General features: G+C 39.6%; 1 protein-coding gene across 17 annotated transcripts in view; it reads right to left on the bottom strand.

The window, feature by feature from the left end:
* plekha5 (pleckstrin homology domain containing A5) overlaps positions 1–24,680 on the bottom strand; it is a 203,891-nt gene that overhangs the window by 27,775 nt on the left and 151,436 nt on the right. For 10 of the 17 annotated variants that reach the window (XR_010006921.1, XR_010006920.1, XM_062983160.1 and 7 more), the window contains 5 exons: positions 20,360–20,475; positions 11,895–12,359; positions 6,994–7,462; positions 5,679–5,765; positions 625–744 (listed from right to left, as the gene is read on the bottom strand). Coding sequence is in view for 14 of the 17 variants with exons in the window: in XM_062983160.1 (XP_062839230.1) it covers positions 625–744; positions 5,679–5,765; positions 6,994–7,462; positions 11,895–12,359; positions 20,360–20,475 (1,257 nt within the window). In the remaining 3 variants the exon portion in view is untranslated. Of the gene's footprint in view, positions 1–624; positions 745–5,678; positions 5,766–6,993; positions 7,463–11,894; positions 12,360–20,359; positions 20,526–24,680 lie in introns of those variants that run through there. The other 7 variants (XR_010006922.1, XM_062983149.1, XM_062983152.1 and 4 more) reach the window with 2 other exon arrangements.

Genomic DNA, 24,680 nt, shown 5'->3' with positions numbered 1-24,680 from the left:
TGAAGATGACATTTTGCATCTTCCTAAAATTTACATTAACAGCTTGAAGAGCTAATTAAGACATCAAGAATACAAGCAAATATGCAACCAAAGATCATCTCGGTTTAATAAAGCATTAGTTTGTAGTTGCAGATTTAGAAATTTTAGGAACAAACGCTTTTTTGTGAAAATTTCACAAAATGAAGGGAAAAAAACATAATGGTCATATTGAATTTACACAGACAACTATAAACCCTTTGATACATTTGTGACCATCTCCTGCTTTTCAATACTGATTGCAAGTTATTTCAAAGATCAGAAAACGAAATTGCCACAGTTATCACTGCTCTAACCTACTCTGGCTTCATATTTCTGTGCAATCGATATAACTTTAAAATTTAGACTCAACTCAGGTCAACTGTATTTGAAAGCATTCCTATCACGGTCACGGATTTTAATGTATTCACATATCCATATCAGAATTCAAAGGGTTAATAGTAGACCACCACAAATGCCAGGAAAACAATGATACTCTAAAAATCTACATTAGAGGAAGTCAGCACCATTGGTACAATGCAAGCTTGGATTAATGAATGGCTAAAATTAGTGAAGATGGCATATGACAAACATTACTTCATAGCTGACCTTTGGGCTGCTGGCCTCAAGTTTTAGTTGCATGAGTTGTGCTAAAGTGTGTTCCCGGATACTACTCAGTTCGGCTTGCTGCCTTCTCAGCTTTATAAGCAGCAGCGTGAGCTCCTCTGGCTGAAGGAGTGTCGTGTGAGAAGCCAAAGAGTGGAAAATAGGTTAATCTTTGTCCTGAACAAGATTTAATATTTATACTTGCATTAATGCTGTCTGTTATGCTACATCCAAACTGCATTAAACACTTTGATATAAGGGAACCAAGAACATTTCCGTATAGTATTTGAGGGTCAGATGGCGTGGCAAAAATTATATGTGCATATCATGTTAAGCCAATGTTTTGGTTGACACACATGAGCAGGATAAAATAACACTATGTAACATGACTTTTGTTCCTGGGTTATAAATGTAATTTCCTAATTAGTTCTATCATAAAACATGGAAAAAGTTTATTGCGGGACATCCTGCAGCATATTGTGCTATAGTTTTACAATGAATATCTCATAAAGTCTCAATGGATTCAATAGTTTGTAGCAGCCACAAAAATGAAGTTTCTGGAGTATAACAACTACTTTCAAAGTAAGTACTGCACAATTAAACAGGAATAACACTTTCAAACCAGGGGCAGAACGTTTTTCAAATTTTGTTACATAGTGTTATAGAAAGCCTTAATCTCACGCCCACCCTTTCCTTCTGTACACAGCTGAAAGAAAGTTTTAAAGTTTTGCTTTTGCCTAGCTGTGATTTGTCTTGTGGCCTTAAATGAAAAACCACGTTTAATGTGAACTCTTGATTATTTTCAGACCATGATTATTTCAATCCACTGTTTTCAATGCTAGGTTGTAATATTAATTCTGGGCCTATGTAAATTCTGTAAAAGATAAACACTCTGAAATTCCAGATCATCTGGCATATCATATATTCCATGGCTTTAGCATGATGTATGTGTGAAGAGGTGCCATGACTACATTAAAAATATAAAAATAATAATGAAAGCTGAGAAGTGCATTAACAAATTTGATGTTGTAAGAGAACTGGAAAATATAGAAACTAACAATCATATCTGAAAGTTTAATCAGATTGAATATTTTAAAAACAAGAATCTATAAAATGCAGCCCTGTAAAAATACATGTTTAAATTAGGATATGCAGAACATAGCCCACTTTGTATTTTGTCTCCACTAGAAGACTTACAATAAGCATTTTCAAAAATACATTTTTTTTGCTAGACCAATCAATTATCCCACTAAATTGTATGTTCAAAGAAAGCTACTGATATTTAAAAATCAAACATGAAGGAAAAAACACAATAGCCCATGGAGAACGAAGCCATGACCAGGAACGTATCCAATCACTTGCGCATTAATACAGCATGGATATAAAATTGGGTCTCCTCTGCACTGGAACCAAATCAACTATCAAATGCTCAATGATAAGTAATGTTCTTGGACTTGTGGCAATTTCTGAAGACGTCAGGATAGCACTTAGAGCAAGGCACAAATCAGAAATTTTCTCATCAACATTCACTATAGGAAACCACTGCAGCTTCTTGAAAACCTCAAAAATGTTTATCTCATTGGGATGTTCTTCACTTGTCTCTTTCCTAACAATTTAAAAATGTTTTCCCTTACACTTTCTCTTTCTCCCCACATACACACACCTTTTGCAGCACAAAGGCAAAACCGGACTTGTTTCATCAGCACTGAACTTACAGTGGAAATCTCAGTTTAAACTATTCCTTTTATGCTATGCAAGAATTACTTAGTGCTATAGCCTTATATAGGCAATAGGAAATTTCACCTTGTTGACTGGATTCGGTATGGCTGATCTGAGATGGATTTAAACAATTGATTTTAAAGTGGAGATAACTGATTTTAATGTTTATGTATTTACTAGCTTGGGGATCCGGCGGTGCCCGGGTCATTTGAGAATGGTATTATTTGTATTCTGTTTGGAGTGGGTGAACTACTATTCCCAGAACTGTGGGTCAATCCTCCCCAAATCCTGGGAGTATTTAAAGTTGGCCATTTTCAGGCCTGCGTAGCAAGCGTGGTCAAGATCTGTTGTTGGGTGGTCATCACCTGGCTGTGGTGCTCTCTGGATGGGGGAGAAGGAGTACAATTCCTAGACTCCCGGGGCAATTGCCCTGAAAGATCTGTCAGTATGTACAGTAGGCAATGTTCACTCTGTGTGCGAAGTTTGGTCCAGATCCATCATTGGCTGGGTTCAGTGGTCTTTGGATGCAGGTGAATTACAATTCCCAAAATCAAGGCCCATTCCCACAAACCCTTGCAGTATGTTCAGTTGGTCATGAGGCTTCTCTGTGCAAAGTTTGGTCCCGGTGCATTGTCGGTGGTGGTCACTGTTTCTCTGGATGCAGGTGAACTATAAATCCCTTTGCCCCAAACTTGTCCAATATACTCTTTTGGTTATGGGAACTCTGTGTGCCAAGTTTGGTGCTGGTCCATCATCAGAGGGGTTCAAAGTGGTCATTTATTGCTGGTGAACTATAAATTCCAGTACCTACTCCTCCCAAATGTCCAGGCCAATTCCCCTCCAAACCCACCAGTATTCAAATCTGGGCATATCGGGGATGCATGGCAAGTTTGGCCCAGACCCATCATTGTTTGGATTCATAGCGTTCTGGGCGTAGGTGAACTACAAATCCTCTACATTCCCCAGTAGGAGTCACAGGGCTCTGACTTGATGCAGGGTGAACTACAACTTCCACCATGTGCAGTCAATTCCCAAACTCCTCCAGTAAGTTTAGTTCCTGCTCAGTTCTGCTCTGTTTGTTATGCAGAGAGATTTGAAAGGGCAGGGCAGTAGGTGGGGTCATGCAAATTCCACAGCAATGGAGAACCCTGGGATGCCTGCCTGTGGTGCAAGGGGAGTGGGCAGAGTCATGCAAATTTCACAGCAGTGGAGAACCCTGGAATGCCTGCCTGTGGTGGAAGAAAAAGCAAAATCTAGGATGAAATGGTCCCCAAATGAAAGCATTCCTTGGGTGGTGGGCCGTAGTGTTTGAGAAGGACACTGGCAGGGGTTGGACTGCATGTTCATTGAGCTCGCTGTAACCACAATGTCAGTGGAAAAGAATGACTTGGTGGCTCCTCAGCACTGGGAACGGTAGCCTGTTTGCGGAGGCTGGAGGCTGTCTGTGTGAGCAGACACCTGTGCCACATACACACATATGGGTTTTCACTTTTATTATGGATTTAGATTTAGATAGATTTAGATAATTTATTTTATGTTTATGTTTCGGCATTGAATGTTTGCCATATATATGTTGTGCTCTGCCCTGAGTACCCTTCGGGGTGAGAAGGGCAGAATATAAATGCTTTAAATGTATTTACTTATTTATTCATTTAATTTATATACAGTACCGCTCTTCCCCCTAGGAGGGACCCAGAGCAGTCTTACACAATGGCAGAATTAGATGCCACATATAATGCAAAATGTAGTAAAACCAAACATAAAACACAATTAAAAGCCGGTATCCAAATCAAATTAAAACAATAAAAACCATGTGACCATTACAACAGGGGCAGTTTCGAGCCAAAGTCAGAGCCAGTCCATGTTCAACTTAGTATTAATTCACAGAATCCATCAGGTCATATCAACTCATATCTTAGGATGGGCCAAAAGATTGGTCCCACAGCCAGGTCTTCAGCTGCTTCCTAAAAGACATGAGTGAGGGGGCTTCCCTAATCTCCCTTGGCAAAGAGTTTTACAGCCACGAAGCCACCACCAAAAAAGCCCTGTCTCTTGTCCCCACCAACCGCACCTGTGACGGCAGCGGGACTGAGAGCAGGGCCTCACTCGAAGATCTTAATCTGCGGTAGGGCCCGCAGGGGGAGATACGTTCTGAGAGGTAAGTTGGACCAGAGTTGTTTAAATAAATAAATAATCAAACAAATAAATAAATAAGCTTTTAAATCCTTATTATTTTCTGAAACTTAAGCCCAAGCTAAATAGCTTGTAAATCAAATAGAACATTTGATTCTGATTACTAAAACATTGAACTAATAGACATTGAACTATAGACAAGAAGAATCTGCTCTGAGCTCTACACTGTCAGGACACCTGTGAATCCTCACAAATGGACTGATCCTTGAATGCAATGAAAATGTCATACTGTTCACAAGATGTACTGCAAAAAAAATTATGGCCCAAGTCCATTTCACATCCAAAAAACACACTGGATCCCCACAGAGTTTTAGAACAGTCCCCCAAGTGTGATATTCATAGCTGAACCACATGAGTTCTGAATTATGTAGTACAAATACTGAATGGAATGCCACAAAATATACAATTTTAGCATCCATGGCTGTGTTTAATAATATCCAGCAGAGGGAGCAACATTTATCTTCAGGAATAACAGGTTTCATAATGATTAATGCATATCCTACTTATATACATTATCCACAGATGCTTCATTTGGAGAAACCCTATTCGTAAACAGAAAAACATTACATAGAAAAAATAGAGGTTTCAGTTAGTAAAAGTAGTCACAGTTGAATAAAAGGTTTTCTTGAAAAAGTCTGCTAGTTAGTGAACTGTAAAATACTTTTAATGATGTGAATAAAAATGTGCAATTAACAGGCAGATACTTTCTTTTCCTGAGATAGCATAGTATATAACAGATGCCTACAGCACTAATTTTCTAGCAAACTGCAACTTCCATTCTAGAATGGTAAAAAGCTCCTCTAGAAATGAATTAATAATTTAGTGGTAGCTCAATTTGTGAAATGAACAGTAAAATCTCAAAGGTGCCTTGCTATTGTCCTAGACATAGCTAAAACAAATAGCTAGTGTGGGTAAAAATGATAATTTTCTTTATCAGAACCTGTGTTAATAAAAATGATCATTGCACCTAAAAAATAGCAGATTGCCCCTTGCAGAATGGAATGAAACTCTTTACTTATTCAAGCAAGCAAGATAAAAAGCTGTATTTAATACAGGCTCCACCATGAAAATAGCTGTTATATGCTGTATTTTATGGATTGTTCTTAAATAAAAAATGATGAGCTAAATATAAAAATGCCACTCACCGTTTTGCCTTGCAAGCTCTGGGGACTAATAGGCTGTACACTCAGACTCGCTGGCATCGACCTTCTGTCAGGCACAAAGACATGTTGCTATGGGAAGGAAAAAAAACCCATGTACATTATAATTCAGGGTGTTTGTCAAAGCTATTTGAACCAAAGGTTAAGTATGATATTCTAAATATGGTTTTTCCAGGGTTTATGAAAGGTGTCCAAAGTGAAGGTACCAGTTAATAAATTGTCAGTACAAACATAGTAAATTAACAAGACTTTCATCTTGAATTTCATAAATGTCAGGAAACCTCAACATTTATAGCTTTTTATCTACAATAATAAACTGTTTATTGTAAAACCCCATGACCAATCACACATTCCACTTCATTTTCAGGAGGAGCATAAGAAGGACAAGTGGAAAATAATATATATGCTGTATATAATATTTATAATTCCCAATACAATAACTAATCACAATAACAAGGCATGTGCAACTTCGAGATCCTGATGAACTATCTTTAAACACAAGTTACCAGAACTTGCTCCTATTCACTACTGCAACTAAAGCGAGACAAAGTTTTGCCTACATTCGATAAATATACAGCTTTAACAAATGATTTCTGTGCCTTTCTTTGAGACAGATAAGCTGATATTGATGAAATTCTTTATTGGGGAGCAATTTTAATCCCTGCTACCTAAAAACAACATGGGGAATAGCAGTTAAGGTCAGAGTAAAAAAACATGGTTGCTCTGGGAGTCAGTTCTCTTCCTCTGGGATCACCAAGGAGCCACAAGGACTGCAGAAAATATCTTTAAAAAATGTAAAACTGTAAATAAACAGAAATAAAGAATATAGGACAAAAAAAAGCTTCCAGAAAAGTCAGTTTATCCCTCTCTTTTTTGAACAGAAAAATGACACAGATGATAGCCAAGAGGTGTTAAGAGTGCCCCCCCACTCTGCTCATCCCTGCCTTAAAACTTCAAAGATTATGTGTGTGTGTGTGTGTGTGTGTATCGCTCATAGAGTAAATATTATCTGCAGAGTGGTAGATGAGGAAAAATACAAAACTGAAATATGGATTTAACTATGGTTTTGGGAGAAGATGAGAGGAGAGAATAATGTAAAATTTGTCCAAATAAATCTTAATTCATTGTCATGCAAATATACTTATCCTAAACCCAAAATACCGTATTTGTATTTGGTTATTCTTTTGTAAGCCATGTGGCATCAAAATGAAATGGAAATAATGTCTTCAAGTTATATACCACATCTTGTTAAAGCAATAGTTACTGCAGAAAAAGATCTATAGGAACATCAATCGCTCACCTTTGAATGATGTGACCTATGCCTGCGATCAATTGTTATATCTCCTCTTTGCACTGGTGAAGATACTTCTGACCTGTAGTTCCTCTGAGGGGAGTATCCTTGGAAACCTGCTATTGAACCATGGGAAGGTGATGTGGGAATCATATGTATTGATTGATCATTTATATTAATCATGGTTTTGGGACTACTTAAAGTACCATGTCTAGTAAGAGTTGATTGTTTATTGTAAAATTGCCGTTGTTGCCATTCATAGAGTTGCCACATGGTGTCATCTCGCATAGATCTCCTTTTGTCATCAGGAGGCAATGATCCAAGACTCTTGTCATAAATAGATGGTGTCACACTGCAGATGCTTTCTGGCCTAGATTTGGTGTTCCTTGGTAGGGTTCTGTATCCTTCTGGATACCGAGGTATAGCTTGGGCTCGATGGCTTGGCATGTTTCTTGGTAATGTCTGATATGAAATTATGCTGAAATAAAAATTGCTTTCAGTGACTCAAAATGTAAGTAGCCATAGACATAAGCATCACAAAAGTTTCTACTTCCTTCATCAATGTCTCTGGTTGATATGTATATCCCGTCTATTTGGGCATATTGCTCCCAATAATAAACAAATAAAATGTAGTACTTGTTCCTAATATACAAATGGTAAGTATAGGCAAAACAGAATTAGCCCAGTTAGAAATATAATGCCTATTATCACGTAATTATGCGAAGTACCCATACTCATGCTTGCAGAGGAACCTGAATCTTTGAAAGTCATATCCAATATTTAAATATATAGTGGTCTTAAAACATTATTTTCAAGTTTACAAGGTGATTTTATGAAAAAGGCGGCAAATATTGTAGGAGAAGAATAAAAATACGTATTTCAAAAGAAATGAGGCATCCTTCACTTCCTTGCAACCAATTATTAAACAATCAAGTGTCATTGGCAGTTGGTATATTTAGCACTGGCAATGGCTAGCTGGACGGATCAGGTTTTCACTATTTCTATTTATTATTTTTTTTAAAAAAATATTATGCATTCACTACATTACTTTTAATATATTTCAAGTATAATATACCAATAGTACATACAGAGATAAAAAATGTTCCTCCCTTATCCCAAAGCAATAAACAGTGGCATAAACGCTGCCCTTCTCTTTTACAAATTAGCTCTAAGCAAAGCCATAATTTCCAAGTATATAGCTTATGTTAACAATTTCATCCATATTTAACTAACAAGATGTTCTCCATGATCAAGAGGATTTGGATCCTGCCAGTTAATGTTTTCTTAATAGCTCTGGCCATTACAAAAACTCCTAGAATGGAATGAGCTTGTTTTGGAGCACAGCCAATGTAATAATGCTGTGACAAAAGCTAAAAGGGAATTCAAAAGGGATGTATTCACAGCTCCTATCACTAAAATTGAAAATACAAGCAATTTAATACAAATATAGTGTGATGAAATTCTCTACTGCAATGCCCAAATTACTCATTTTTTTGAGATGCGTTCCAATATGTATTGCGGGTTTGGCACATCTAACACTGATTGTATAATTGCAAGAATGGGGTGAAGCCATGACCATTTGCCTCCTTACATGCAATTTTCTTTTTTGTTTTTTTAAAAAATAAAATGTGGTTCATTGTTATTGCACTGATATTACTGATAAGGTTGGTTTACAACCAGGGCTTGTATTTTGCTTTCAAATCCTGGCTAAAGATACTCATAGCTTCTGTCCAAAATCTGTTCAAATATAATTCAGTTATCTCTCAAAGAGGAAGGAAGAGAAGTACGACAAGGAGAAAGGGATAGCTCTGCAATACATATCTTAAGTTCTAAACATTTTACAGAATTAGGCCATGCTATGTCTGTATCAGAATTTTGTTCTGACAGATGTTCAATTTCATTCAACAATTTAAATGCAAAAATTTGTACTTCACAAATACACAACAGCCTTCCAACAGTACTATTTAAAAATCCGACCATTCTATTAAATGCTAATGCCCCTTTCCCACCCAACCAGGATTATTTTCTCCGTGTTTATTAATACTTTTACCAAACTTAATCAATACAGCCTAATTTTCAAGACATCATTCTTTTAACTAAAACTGCTAAAATGTGAATAGGGTGATGTGGTTACTTATACAACTGTTTCATCTTGTTTATATGCACACTGCTCTCTATCACAAATATTTTATCATAACCTCCCACGCAAATACTAAAACTAGAAAAAAGGCCAAGGAGGTAGAGGAAAGCTTGAATGTGCACAGTCAATTTATCACACTGCTTAGAAAATAAAGATAGAACACAAGAAATATATTTTAAGGTCTGCAAGGCACTTCACTTGGTACATAGTCTCAGATCAGTCTGTGACTACTTAACTTTGACTAAGACTAAGTCACCTGACTAGTTTAAGAACAATATGCCATAGGTCTGACTTGTGCAAGTCAAAACAAAAAAATTCCAAAGAAAATTAATAATAATAATAATAATAATAATAATAATAATAATAATAATAAATCTGTATCACCATTTTGCATTTGATAGGCCAATTAAATTTAATACTCTCAGACTCTATTTAACTAATTGCTGGGCAGATAAAAACTGATAGAAATATATTTGAAATCTTTATTTTTATTTCCACTGGAGTCCAGCTACCTATCATTTGCTGAAGATCAATTGTTTTACTATGCCAATATTTATCAGATCTTACTTCTAGGGTGAAAAATACATGAACTGCATGGACAAACTCATTATCCTTTTAAAATATATCCAGAATCTGTAACAGCGGCTAGGAAATACATAAAGTACCACTGGAAAATAGGCTTGAGCATTTGTATAGAATCACTATTTGTTTCTGTTTGTTTCATTCGTAACCCCCATTTTAGTTTTCTAGTGCCTTCTGAAAAGGGGCATTTTTCTGAATGGGTATTTTTGCTCCGCATTCAAAAATATGAATATTTTTGACCCATTGGCCACTGTGGGTGGGCTTCCTCAGGCTCCCCTTCCTCTCAATTTTAGGGCTAGATGGGTGAAAATCGTCACACATGGAGAGCACATCTACCACTCTTGGCACACCAAGGTTTATAACGTTTGGGTCATCCCCAATTTTTAGGGATTTTTTTCTTTCTATAAATAAATAAATTCTCCTTAAAAACATTCCCTCTTTCCCCCTGTTGGCCCCACCCTCTAACTTTTCCAGGAGCGGCAGCAGAAGGGAGGCAGGCAAGATACCATTCCTTCCTGCCAAATGATGCACCACACACCCCACACACAGAGTCCAGTGCCCAGCCCTACTCACTTCTTTAACTGGCGGCAATGGGGGGAGGAATTCCCGTCCCCTTCTCATCATTTTTGGCAATGACATGGTTTGTCTTGGAGCTGCCGCCTTGGGACCTTGCTTGCTGCTGCTGCGCTGAGTGTACTCCTCCTTCTACCCTCTCTCTCATGCAAGGAAGTTGCTTCCATCCCCTCTCCTCTTCCTCCTTCATGCCTCTTACCCTCTCCTTCTCCCTCCTCCTTGGCTCTTGGAGCTGCCGCTGACGCCTTGAGTTATTGTAGCTGCTGCTGCCTGGCATACTCTAGAGTAAGAGGCGCAAAGGAGGAAGAGGAGGGGGCTGGAGGGAGGTGCCTTCCTTGCATGCGAGATGGAGGCAGCAGAAGTAGCAATGAATGACCCAAGGCGGAAGCTCCAAGAGCAGAGGAGGAGGGAGGAGGAGACACACATGCACTTTCCAAGGCATTTTAAGGAGGCTTCTCACTTCCAGATAAGGAAGAGTGATGACCTCCTGGAAGATGAGAAGAAATGAGGGTTTACTTTTTGTTTGCTGGGAGATTAATAAAAAAGATTAAACTGTGTTCATAAAAAGCAGGCAAGGAAACAGTACCCACTCCTGCTTTCTTTTGTTTCAAGCTAATTTTTGTACCAGAGGAGGGTGTTCCTGTTTCGTGCTACCATCTAAAATGAAAGGCACGAAAGAACGAATGAAACAGGAGAAACGGGTTCCGCGCACACCTCTACTGGAAAAGTCAGCTTTAATGGGTTTTCTTTCTTGCTGGTTTAGATTACACTCTTGTAGTGACATCATGAATGTTTTGTTTAAACTGAATGACCGTAGTGAAATATTTTATCACAGAATTGAACAATGAACACTAGATTCCTTACAAGGTTTTCTGCAAACAATGTCCTTCAGTCCCTTATCATGTATAACCACCAATACTCATCTCCAGTAGCCTTAACAATGTCAATCATCCAGAGAATTCAGTGCTTGAGGTTTTCTGGCATGTCCAATGCCACCCAGTTACTTTCATGCCTCCTTAGAGACTCAAATTTGAAATTCCAGTTAAATACCCTACCCAATAAAATGCTTAACTTTGAATGTAATGGTGTGAGAGAAAATAAAAAAGTAATATGCCAGGATCACCAACAATGACAGTAAGACCTTTATCTTTCACAGAGAGTTAGTGATAGAACTGCACTAGTGGATTTTACAGTTGAGGACAAAGAATTGGCATTAGCTTCTTCATGAAAAAATGCCTACTTAGAAAAGAGAGCTGGATGAAGCAGCAGATAAATATGGAAAGTCTTTCTACAGAATTCATACTGTTATTAGTTGTTTTCTTAACTTTTGTATTGCTGTTTGGAAATTGTTTAGTTTGGATAGCTGCCTGGAGTCTCCATGGGAAGAAAGGCGGGATATAAATAAAGATAAAGATAATAATAATAATAATATCATCTACTTATATTTAAGAAATGTATAAATCAAAATTAAAGTTAGTTTTAGATAGCATGTCAAGTTTATTTACCATCTTCTTTCTATGTAACCAAAGCCCTTACAACTCAATTTAGATTTTACATTAAAATGAAATTGAAGCACAGTATATACTGAGACTGTGAAAGTAGCACAATTACTCACCCTCTTGTTTCTTCATCATGTCCCTTTCCCCTCTGTATTTTAATCCACTGTTCCAACTGCAGCATTGAATTTGTTCTCTGTATTACACGTTCAGATTCTATGTGTGAGTGAATGGCATTGTGATGGAACCCATCTCCGGAGTCTCCCAGAATAAGGTTGACAGCTTTCTCTGACCCATTAAAATGAATAGGTCTGTAGTGACCCGGTGGAACTGCGCTTAGTGGCAAAGTCCCATAGTCTGAACCCAAAGAATTCAGTTTTACACTGTTAATTTTTGTTAAGGGTCTATCACACCCAACTTTTTGAAATCCATATTTTTCTGCTTCTAAAGCCTTTTGATCTTCCACTCTGCTCACTTCTTTGTTCCGTTGGTTATTCTGCGCTTCTGGTTTTATTAGCACTCGGTGGTTTGCAATGTTATTTGCTTCACGAGGTGATGTGTTTTCAACAGTGATCTTATCTGTTCTAAAGAGAGAGAGGAAAAACACACAATGGATAACAATTTCACGAGAAATTTCCTGAAATTTGCTTTCATTGGCTAAACAGTATGACTTTTTTTCAATCTTGCAGGTCACACAGTATTGAACAGGGAGCACAATAGTACCAACTACAACGTTAGAGGTCTCAGCAAAAGTGCTGACCTCTGAGCTGTCTTGTCTACAGCAAATTCTCCCTGCTTGAACAAACCCTGAATCACACTGCCTTAAAAACAGAAGGTGTGAGAAGTGAGGACTGATTGTGCAAATCCCACTGCTTGTACAGAGTTGGGGAGCATAACACATCCACATACTCTACCAATGTCTGAGCTCCTATCCCACTTCTGTGTTTGTGGGAAACATGTTGCCATCTAATTTCCATAGCATATACCCCCCTTGCAGTCTTGCAGGAGCAATAGGTGAAAAAAACATATTGGGGCTACTATCCCACTCTGAAACAAATATCGTTCTTTTGATATCTATATGCTAAATATAGATACACAGGGTGAGACCAATTTTAATGCATATATTTTCCCCTGTGACCTAGAACTTTGAATGAATGGGGTTCCAGAACCCATGGAAGCCTATGGCCACAAAGAAATCTATGATAATGTTGAAGCACAGGAAAACACATATAACTGAAGCAGGACTCCATTGGTGTTGAAAAGGCTTATATATGAAGCATCCAACATGGTTAAGTACACAAGTACTACCCCACATACAATCTAGGCCTAATAATTTTGATTTTTAATATGTAAGTATAATCTCATAGTCCAGTGGACCTTGAGCCCACTCATATATAGATGCTAAATTTGTTAAAAGGGCTCTCAACCACTACTCCATAAACTGGCCTCTTCCATTTCAAGGGGGTGATTTCTTAATCTGAATGTATGAAATTTGTATTTTATACATTTAATGTTATCACCTTCTCAGTACAGCTTACAGGCAGAAGTTTTCTTTTTTTAAAAGCAATATGATACAAAGAAATAAAAATAGAATGTTTGAATGAAGTGACCATTTACATGGCCAGCAATAAAAGTCGAAAGAGCACAGAGGATAAAAGGACGATGGCTGGTATTTTGTTTGGGATTTACATAATCTTAAATGGCAAATCTTAAACTGAACATGAGTAGTTCTGCAATGTCATACAACATATGGCCATTTGTTGTATAATGGCAATAAGAGGACTGACTGATTCACCATGGCGATACACATTGGGGTATTCCTGAGTGCACATCAAGACACTGGTCAGATCACAATGGGAGCACCTTACTTTTAGTATTATTTGTGTATTAGAAGTGTCCAATGTGCATCTTCACAATTTGGTATCAGGATTTCACTGTATTTCTTCAATGTAGCTATGAATCTGTAAAATTATGAAATGGTGGCTGGAATGAAGGAAGTTGGGCAACCACCAGTATTGTATGAAAGCCATGTGGTTTGAGTCTTGGACTTTGACTATGGAGACCAGGATTCCAATTTCCACCCACTGACCGGCCCTAGGCAAATTATACTCTCTTAGCTTCAGAGGAAGGAGATGGCTAACCCTCTCTAAAAAATTTGTCTAGAAACCCCAATAAGTTTGCTTTAGGGTCATCATAAATCAGAAATGACTTGAATACACAACAGCACTGCTCTATACCACTGCTAAAATTCTTATTTGCGTATTAAATGTTTTTTTTAAAGAATTCCTCTATATAATGAATCTGGAAACTGAGGAAAAGCACCCAAATTCTAGATCACATTTCTTAGAATGAAGCTGGAAAAGCACACTTTGTCATTTATTTTTTTGTAACCACAGCCATTGGAATCTTGCTTTATTTCCAGCCAAAGACAGTGAAACAGACAGAGCTGTCAAGCTCACAGATGCCCTGTGCCAGCTATTTCGGCATATAAAGGGGAATATTATTCTATTTTACACTTCATATGGTCACTGACATCATCAATTCACTTCATTTTGTGGGTATTCATGTCAGTTATCATTCATCTATTGAAAAACACTTGTGGCTTCTGTAATTACAGCCGCTGAAATATGTGCTGACTTGAACTGTGGTATAAAATAATTGAGTCTTTTCAAAAGCTGTAACAGCTGCACAGTTAGCATATTTACCCATAAGATATTCTGATTGACTGATCTGCCAATTTTTAGTAAATTCCAGATTTCTTCCTCTGCTTTATGCCATTTTCTCTGTCATACACATCTTCTATTTCAACTCCTAGCCAGAACCCCAATTTCAGATCAATCCTATAACCTGCTGTATTCCGATCTTCTCATAATAACCACTGTTGTGTAATCTCACACATTTTGTCATCTGGTCCCTACTTCCCACATTTATTTTTTTAGTCTTCATATATCCCTCTTCCTCAAATGTTCTGCATTTCTTTAGCACCACATTCAAGGCAGTTCTCTCTCTCTTTTTTTAAACCTCATATGTCTCCTACTGGTAAATTAAGTCTGGCATACACCCACAGAAAGGATTTCTTCCAAGGACTTCAAGGAGATTTTTTGCCAAAACTAATGGCCAATTCCTCCTTTCCCATCTGTTAGCCATCTTTATGTCATGGGACTTTTTTTCGGATGGCTGTTTCTACCTAATAATCTTCCAGTTGAAATCTTCCTGCTTTCTGGAGTCCTCAACCTTCCCTACATTTTCATTTGTGTCTAAGATGGTGATGGTGATGATGACTGCCCCGTTTTCCTGTCTTAAACAAGACACAAAGTGGCTCACAACATTAAAAACACTGCAATTTAAAACATGCAGCATATAAATGTTTTAATTACGATCTTCTTTAAGAACAATTTTTGTAATATGAGTACTACTCCAATTCTGTCCCTTTCTACATTCAGAAATGCAACTTTTTCTAATTTCCTCTCTTGGACATTGATCACAGAGGCATGTTTTTTATTTCCAAGGAGGTCATAACACTGATTCAAGGTGTCACCCCTTACTGATTAAACCTACTGAAAAAATATAAATCTAAAAGGATTTTTCAAGGAATCACATTAATATGGATTCATCTGTTGAAGAATGTCTGAGAGATGAAGGGCACTAATACTCTGGGACAATCAACCTAATTTTAAAAAAACATTTAACATCTGAACAATTATTTCAACCAGCCTGTATGTTGGTTTGTGTGCATATTGTTTTTATGCCCTGCCCTTCCCAAATATCATGGGATTGCCACAAGTGTTGTTGATTTTGTAGTTTTGGCTTGCTCCTTACCACTTCTGAAATACAAAACCTACATGCACGGAATGCAGAGGAAGTCCTTGAGTTGCAAACATCAGATTTACAAACTACTCATAGTTAAGAACTGGGGTAAGACAATAGGAAGTGAGAGAAATCTACCCTTAAGATTTGTCATGGGGAAACATGTCTCGTGAAACTTTATCCCCAATCCTACTTTCCACAACAAGCCAAATTTTTCAAAATCCAATTATCACAGGGACAGAGAGTGAGGTTAATACCATAGGGGTGTTAAAACTTCCTTATGCTATCCAAAACTAAAATATATTATATACATTTGGATGGAATTACACTTGAAAAATGTACCTGTTCCAACTTACAAACAAATCCAACTTTGTGTGTGTGTGTGCGCGCACGCTCTCTCTCTCTCTTACACACACACACACACAGTCCCCAAGTTACTATATACAGTATAGTTCTACACACAAACTTTTCATAAACATACATGAGCAGTTAGCAGTAGGTATACAAAATTCACCTGTATTGATTTCAGCATGAGATAAATCGATGCTAAACTGTGTAAATGTAAATATGTCAAATCATAATTTCTTGCTCAATAGGCTAATTTCCCTTTTTATGAAGTGTAGCTGAAGCATCTTCTGCGCAATCTACTGTAAACACTAGTCATTTGCACAAAATTTGTTTCATTCGGAACAATGATACAAATATAAACACGACACAAAAGCAGGTGAGAGTGGGTACCAGTCCAAGCCTGCTTTTCAGCATCACAGTTATAAAGGAGAGAAGAGGGATTGCACTCAGGGAAACCTACCTTGCACCACTGCTGAGGTCTTTTTATCAGAGCTAGGGGCGGACCCATAGTGGGATACTAGACGTGGGGATGGGATGCATTCTCTGGAGGCTTGCCATCCATTGCGTTTTCTGGCCGCCTTGCTCCGTGACCGTGCAGGCCCAGAAAGGGCCTGTGTGTGTGTGGTGTGCGGGCCCAACGTGCCCACACTTGCCAATGACTGCAGCTGAGCACCAAGTAAGAAGTACTCAGCTGCATGCCCTGGTACTTTGGGCCTGCAATGCTACATATCCACTCTCCTTGGAAATACAGTGGAGCAAGGTTACTGGCAAAGGCGATGGAGGGCAAACCGTCAGCAAACATGTGGCGTTCCATCCCTGTGCCAAAGATCCCACCGTGGATCCACCCCTAGCTCCAACGAAGAGACCTCAGCAGTGTCTCAAGGTAGGTTTCCCAATATCTAATTCAAAGGGGAAACAACAGCAAGAAATGGCAGTGGAGCTGGATAGTTTCACCTCTCTAGCCCGAAAACTGAGAGGAGGCGGGGGGGGGGGGGGGGTGGAAAGCCTGCCCACTGCCACCAATGGGATGAAAATATTCATTTTTTTGGATGTGGGACGAAAAAACTCATTCGGAAAAGCACCCATTTTTGGGAGAGGTGTTCAAAAACGAGGCCTTACAAATTAAACAAACAGAGATAGTGATTCTATACAAATGCACAAGACTAGTTAACGCTACACAACAGATTTGTGTAAATGTCTAAAACAGCCACTAGGTAACTTTCAGAAAACTTTTACTGTTGCCAATTTTTTTTGAAGCCCAACATTGAGCAAAGGGGAGACCATTTGGGGTCAAGACCCACAGTTTAAGAAGCAGTGGTCTAGACCAGGGGTCCCCAAACTAAGGCCCCGGGGGCCAGATGCAGCCCTCCAAGGTCATTGATCTGGCCCCCACCCTCAGTTTTAGACTTCGGCTCACCCAAAGTCTGAAATGACTTGAAGGCACACAACAACAACAATCCTAATTAACTTGACTATCTCTTTGGGCAGAAGCAGGCCCTCACTTCCCAATGAAATCCTGATAGGTTTACAGTATGTTGGTTAAAATTGTTTTTATTTTTAAATATTATATTGTTCTTTCATTTACTGGTATTGTGCTATGGTAATAATATGATATATTGTGTATACATATAATATTGATAATAATATTATAATGTAATACAATATAATATTTATTTATTTATTACAGTATTTCTACCCCGCCCTTCTCACTCACTCAGGGCGGCTAATAATAATAATACAATATAATAATATTGTATAATATAATAATATTAATTATATATTATATATTAAATGTATAGTATAGTACCAGATAGTAATATATAATGCTAATATTGTGCTATGCTAATAACATAATATATTGTATGTACATACAACTTGTAAGCCACTCTGAGTCCCCTTCGGGGTGAGAGAGGGTAGGGTATAAATGTAGTAAATAAATAAATAAATGTTGTTGGGGGGGGGGGGGGTTGGTTTGCATTACAAATAAGACATGTGCAGTGTGCATAGGGATTTGTTCGGTTTTTTTTTTTCAAATGATAATTTGGCCCTTCAGCAATCTGAGGGACCATGAACTGGCCCTCCACTTAAAAAGTTTGAGGGCCCCTGGTCTAGACAAACCTGAGTGTGTTGGCTTTTTTTCTTTCCATCACCTTTTTCATTCAAACAAATGCAAAATTTGCTTACTAAAATCTTATTTTGTGCTTTTTTATCATGTCAGAAGCGACTTGACCTCATACTGCAAGTCGCTTCTGGTGTGAGAGAATTGGCCATCTACAGAGAAGTTGCCCGGGGGACGCCTGGATGTGTTGCTGGGAGGTTTTTCTTATGTCATCGCAAGCTAGAGCTGACAGACGGGAGCTCACTCAATCTTGCGGATTCTCTATTTTCTATTGCATATGATAAACCACAATGATTCTAAGTGTTACTCTGCTTCGTGAACATTTTCAGTTGATAGTACTTAGATAAAATTGTGCAGAATTGCAAGCAGTGAATACAGATGTATTCTCAGTACAATTTTGTTGTTGTGGAGAAGAAAAAATTAACATGGGAAAAAAACACATTTTACGATATTTTATATAATGTGGAAAGAGTTGATACACTATTTTGAATTATCTAAAACAAAGTACCGATATAATTAGAAATGAAACTACAAAAGCGGTTGCTTCATTCTTTGAGCGAGAGGATTAAATGACCATTTGCTTACTTAATAGACCCCCTCAGGATATTATTAAAATTTGGTGGTATTAGAACACACACACACACATACCCCTAGCTGACATTGTTATGTAAGAGCACATACAATGAAGTCATTAAGGCAAAATACATTAGCTAGTTTAAATGTGTAAAACCGAAAACCTAGACATTATGGGACAAAATCCGCAAAGAAAGGAAGCAACTGATTCTGAAAAGCTGTTTAGGTCTTCATTTGAATACTGAAATACAGTAGAGTCTCACTTATCCAAGCTAAACGGGCCAGCAGAATGTTGGATAAGTGAATATGTTGAATAAAAAGGAGGGATTAAGGAAAAGCCTATTAAACATCAAATTAGGTTATGATTTTACAAATTAAGCACCAAAACATCATGTTATACAACAAATTTGACAGAAAAAGTAGTTCAATATGCAGTAATGCTATGTAGTAATTACTTTATTTACAAATTTAGCACCAAAATATCACGATGTATTGAAAAAAATAACTATAAAAATGTGTTGGATAATCCAGAACGTTGGATAAGTGAATGTTGGATAACTGAGACTCTACTGTAGTATCTGTACATTATGAAACACCAAACTGATGTTTTTGACACAAAAAGGTAATAATAAAGAAGAATAAGCAGACTAAGAAATCCTGTTCTGTGTCCATTCCCATGATACCTCTCTAGCTATGGTTCAAAATTAACACATCAGTAGAAGTTAACTACATAAGCACTTCCAGTTTTTAGTGCAATGTAATTCTAGCTTGAGAACCGTCTACTGCATCTCACTGAAAAGAGTATTTCAATAAATGGGAGGAAGAAAGGAGGTTTTGAAAATATTATCTTTTCTGGTGTTTTTCCAGATGGCACCTTCCATTTTTCACAGTTCAGAAGGGTAACTAACATGTAAGTAGAAAATGGAAATCCTTTCAATCAAATCTAGAGACATTGCTTATTCAAAGAATGCATCCTACCAACAACTCCTACACTTTCTCAACAAAAACAAGATCTAGAGCGTGGTTGTCTTTGAGAGGTACCTCTCTCAAACCATGTGAAACAAAGGAAGCTTAAATGATTCCACCTAGATTTACTGAATATAATGTTAATGGACTGTTTTCTAAACAATCTGATTCAGCCTTCTTCTAGTAAAGAAATATGCTTTTATACTGAATCTTGTAAAATAGAAAACATTTCAGCCTAGAAGTTTCTCTTTTATCTTAAAATGTCTTCCTTTGTCTTTTTAAATTCCTCGGCTCAAATATGGGAACAATATTGCAGATGAGGGTTAATTATTACTGGAAAACCATCGTAAGTCTGTACTAGTTTACGGTAAAGTATCATTCTATCGAACTATTCTATAAAGTAGGATAACGGGCCATTCAAATATGCCTATCATATCTGCAATTCATCACCTCATGAATGACTAACTGGATTCAAGTTCTAGCCACATACATCACAAATGGGTACTGAACATTTACTTGTTTTCTTCTCCAGCTCCAGAAGACTCCAAAGCCATTTCCTTGAAAACAACTGAACCTTGGCAGAGAGGCAAGAAAATTCAAAATAGCAATGTACAAATGTATCATAAATGTTTTAAAATACAAAACTATTTCCTTTTTTCATGTTTCACAAAACAGTAACAGTAACTTCAAGGCATATCTACTCAAGATAATACAACGAAGGCTGGGATTGTAATCTGACCAAGATTTTATGGAATTGTCAAACTGCTCTACCTTTTCACAGGTTCAGTTTGTACAAGTGCTGCGTCTATCATGGCTTTCATCCATAACTCCATTTCCTTCCCTGTATCTGTGCAGAAATAATAGGTCCTCATGTTTGGATGAGCTGCCTAATTGGAAATGATACAGTCATTTTGGTGGGAAAGAAGTGAACAAGGGCCTATGAAAAAGAGAGAAAAAGATATAAATTACATCATGTTACTTGCATCCTTGATCAGTAATTCATTGATTTCAAGATGCAGGTTGACTCCAGAAACTCATCACACGGTAACTAAAACAATGTTATTCCATCATCATGCTCATCTTTCATGACAATTATAAAAGAAAAATAATATAATACTGTTAAATTTGTAAGGGTTGTTTTTTGCCTATACAGTGCTATATATCTAAGTGAGTTTAAAGAAATATAGGGGGAAATCGGCTGGCACCTGGGATACATATGTACATATCTCTATATATAAAAATGTAATGTTCATTTTTACGATGCACATAACTAAAAAACCACTGGATGAAATGACACCAAATTTGGCCACAATACAGGATACATTTGTGTGACCATCACTTAAAAAACAAACAAACAAACAAAAAACCCGGCAAGGATTTAAAAACCCCCAAAAGCAAGAAGATGTTACAGCACATGCGTAAAACTACTGTCCTGGATCCGCCCCCTCCTGCACGAGGGGAAAAAAACAACAACAAAAAAACCACCAACCATCCATTGCGAGGGAGCTGGCCGTCCCTGCTATGGGAGTAACTTGAGAAATTGCAAGCCGCTTCTGGTGTGACAGAACTCTTTTCTGCTTTAGACAAGTGTGAATGTCGCAATTGGCTAACTTCAATAGCACTGAATAACTTTACAGCTAGTGGTGTGCGTTTGGGACTTACCTTGTCCCATTTCGTGTTCCAGCTTTTGGTGGGGCCCTGTTCCATTTTCGTCTGACCTCCTGAAACTGGGAGGTCAGACATGTGTTTTGTCTTCTGGGCCGAAAGATCTGTTTTCTTTCGGCCCAAAGCACATGGGCCTATGGATGCAGGCTTTGGGCCTATGCACCTGGGCCTCGCAGGACCCGCAGCCGAATGCCGAGTAAGGAATGCTCCTTACTCGGCAATCAGCTGCAGGCCCTGCGAGGCCCGGGTCTGAAGGCCCAAAGCCTGTACCCGTAGGCCCAGGAGCTTTGGGTCTACAGGTGAAGGCTTTGGGCCTATGCACCTGGGCCTCATAGGGCCTGCAGCTGATCGATCCGAAAAGCAGGCTTGGTGCCGATACCGGCTCACACCTGCCTTTAGTTTTGACTGCATTTTTGTTTCAGAGGGACCCTTTCCATTTTGTACCTTACGGAGGGACGGTATGAAACGGAAATACAAATGAAACAAATGCAACAAATACCGTGCACATCTCTACCTGCAGCTTCAAAGCCTGGCTGCTTCCTACCTAGGGGGATCCTTTGTTGGCCTGCATAAAGAGCATTGAATAATCTTGCAGCTTCAAAGCCTGGCTGCTCCCTACCAAGGGGAATCCTTTGTTGGCCAGTGTGATGTCTCATGGGCCTTGTAGTCCCGTTCCTAGTACTATTGTGGCAGACACAGGAGGAGGAGGAACATGGGATTTACACCGTTTCAGCCAGAAACGGAGCCCTTGCACCTGGAGGATGTTTGCCCTCAAGAAGTCAGCCAAACAAGCCTTGGGCAGAATTCTCCCCCGTTTTCTCGTAAAAATAATTATAATAAAGATAGAGGCGCTAGGGAGGCGAATCGCCGAAGCGCCAGAATCGCAGCCAAACAATTAGCTGATTAGGTCTGCTTCCCTTGGGAAGTTCTAAGGAGTTTTGCATCTGGACTAAGTTGAGTTTCACTTCTAGTTCTCCAGGGAAAGTGTTCTTCTGGCGGGAAACGAGACCCTATTTAGGTGTTTGCCGCAAAGGAAACTTTGCGGAGTCAATTCGTCAGCTGGAGGAGTGAGATCGTGTGTAGACTTCGTACTCCAGTTTCCTGTTTCCCGGATCAAGTTTCCAGCCTTGCCTTGTCCCGCGTTTACCACGGACCTTGTTTTTGCTCTTGTTGCCTTGTTTCGAGTCTTGTTCTAGCCAAGTATCAAGTTTGCTTCCAGCCTATTTGCCAAGTTTCTATGGACTTAAGGACCTTGTCTTCTCCTCACACTTTGCTTGGCAAAGTGTGTGTTTCGGTTATTGGATTATAACTTTGGACTTTAATATCACATATTGGACATTATTTTCCTGGACTATATTTGACCTTTCCTGAAAGGTCTACTTCTAAACTATATTCTACACTTGTTTTTATTGACTTTATATATTTCCTTAATAAAGATATTAGATAGATTCTGGTCTCTGCGCATGGTTATTGGTGCTCTGCAGCCTGGGTCCTGACAGTTTGACTCTGCCACCCTAAGCACCAATTAACCTAAGACCAGAATGTCTACAGGAACCGGGGCGGAAGCCCAACCACTCAGCTACACCATTTCCAAGGAAGAATTCGACAGGATCCGAGATACTCTCCGAACACAGGAGGGTGAGATTCTGGGCTTGAAGGAACGCGGAGCACGCCTCCCTGCCCTAGCGCTTCCAACCAAGTTTACTGGAGAAGCCTCCAAGGTTCATGTTTTCCGTCGCCAGTGCCAGGCATACATAGAAGCCCGCCAAGCTGAATTTCCCCAAGAAGATGTCAAAGTGGCGTGGATTTACAGTCTCCTAGATGGGCCTGCGGCCAATTGGGCGACGGCGCTGTTTGATGCGGGTTCCACGCACCTAAGCTCCGCACAAAGTTTCTTGAACCACCTTAGGAAGACCTGGGGGATCGAGGACAACGAGGAGGCGGCCGGCCATAAACTCCGGCGACTCCTTCAAGGGGACATGCCGTTGTCCCGGTACATAGCCGAGTTCCGGGTGCTGGCTCAGAACACCGGTTGGAACGATATCGCCCTTAGAGGGCAGTTTCGTGAGGGCCTTAACTTCGAGATGCAGGAAGAAATTTCTAAGGTGGATCCTCCAGAGACTCTTGAGAGACTCATTAATCATTGTCTACGAGCCGAAGTCCTGCTTGCCAACAAAAAACAGTGGCTCCGAGGTCAGAGTGGAAGAGCCGGAGTGAGACCCCCCGCTTCTACCAGCATTCAGCCGCGACCAGTATGGAAATCCCCACCGCCAGCCCCAAATCCCATGGGAAGCGAGGAAGAACCGATGCAGTTGGGCAATGTGCGCCCCAGATTGGATGTTGCCGAAAAGGCCCGCCAACGTTTGAATTTGTGTTGGTACTGCGGTAATGGGGGCCACCTCGCCAGAGAATGCCCAGCCAAAAGGAAGCCCGCCGCCCGCCTGGCAGCGGCGTCCTCCGTGGAGACGGAGACGGCCGAGGCGGCTGGGGCCAAGCCGGCGGGGGAAGTCAACGACCGGGCGTAGAGAGGCTCGCCAACCCGGTCAAAAACCCCACTCAAGAGCCACAGACGGGGGTCCTATTTCTCCTAGTGGTCACGTTGTGGTCAGCGAAAAAGGGACCCGTCATGATCCATGCCATGATAGACTCAGGAGCAACAAACAATTTCATCGATAGAGAGTATGCCGACTCTCTGGGATTACAATATCATGATTTCAAGAATGCCCGAGTGGTGCAGGCTATAGATGGTCGTCCCCTAAAGACGGGCCCAGTAAGCCAATGGACTGAACCCACCAGAATGTGGATAAGGGAACACATGGAAGAGATTTCCTTCTTCGTTACCGAGGTGCCCCACTTCCCTGTGATTTTGGGAATTCCATGGCTGACACTCCACGACCCAAGCATCTCCTGGACCAACAGAGAACTACAGTTTGCTTCAAAGTATTGCCAAAACCATTGTCTAGTAGCCAAGGTCTGCCATGCCACAGACGCTGAGCCCATCATCACCTTGCCCAAGAAATATTCAGACTTTTGGGACGTTTTCAATGAAAAAGAAGCCGAGAAACTACCCCCACATAGACCCTACGACTGTGCCATTGACTTGGTGGAGGGGGCCCCGATCCCGCGAGGACACCTCTACTCCCTGACTGAACCAGAGCAAGAAGCTCTCAGGTAGTTCATAGAGTCAAATCTTCGCAAGGGATTTATCAGACCCTCTCAATCCCCAGCTGCTTCCCCGGTGATGTTTGTGAAAAAGAAGTCAGGGGACCTACGCTTGGTTGTGGACTATAGAGCATTGAATAATATCACGAAGCGGAACCGCTACCCCCTGCCTTTGATCTCGGACCTTTTAGACCGGCTTCGAGGGGCCAAGGTTTACACCAAGCTGGATCTCCGGGGGGCTTACAATCTAGTTCGCATCAGGGAG

This window comes from Anolis carolinensis, chromosome 5, assembly GCF_035594765.1.
Source record: "Anolis carolinensis isolate JA03-04 chromosome 5, rAnoCar3.1.pri, whole genome shotgun sequence".
Taxonomy (NCBI): Eukaryota; Metazoa; Chordata; class Lepidosauria; order Squamata; family Dactyloidae; genus Anolis; species Anolis carolinensis.
The sequence above is the reverse complement of the archived record's forward strand: the minus strand, read 5'-3'. Positions and strand labels throughout refer to the sequence as shown.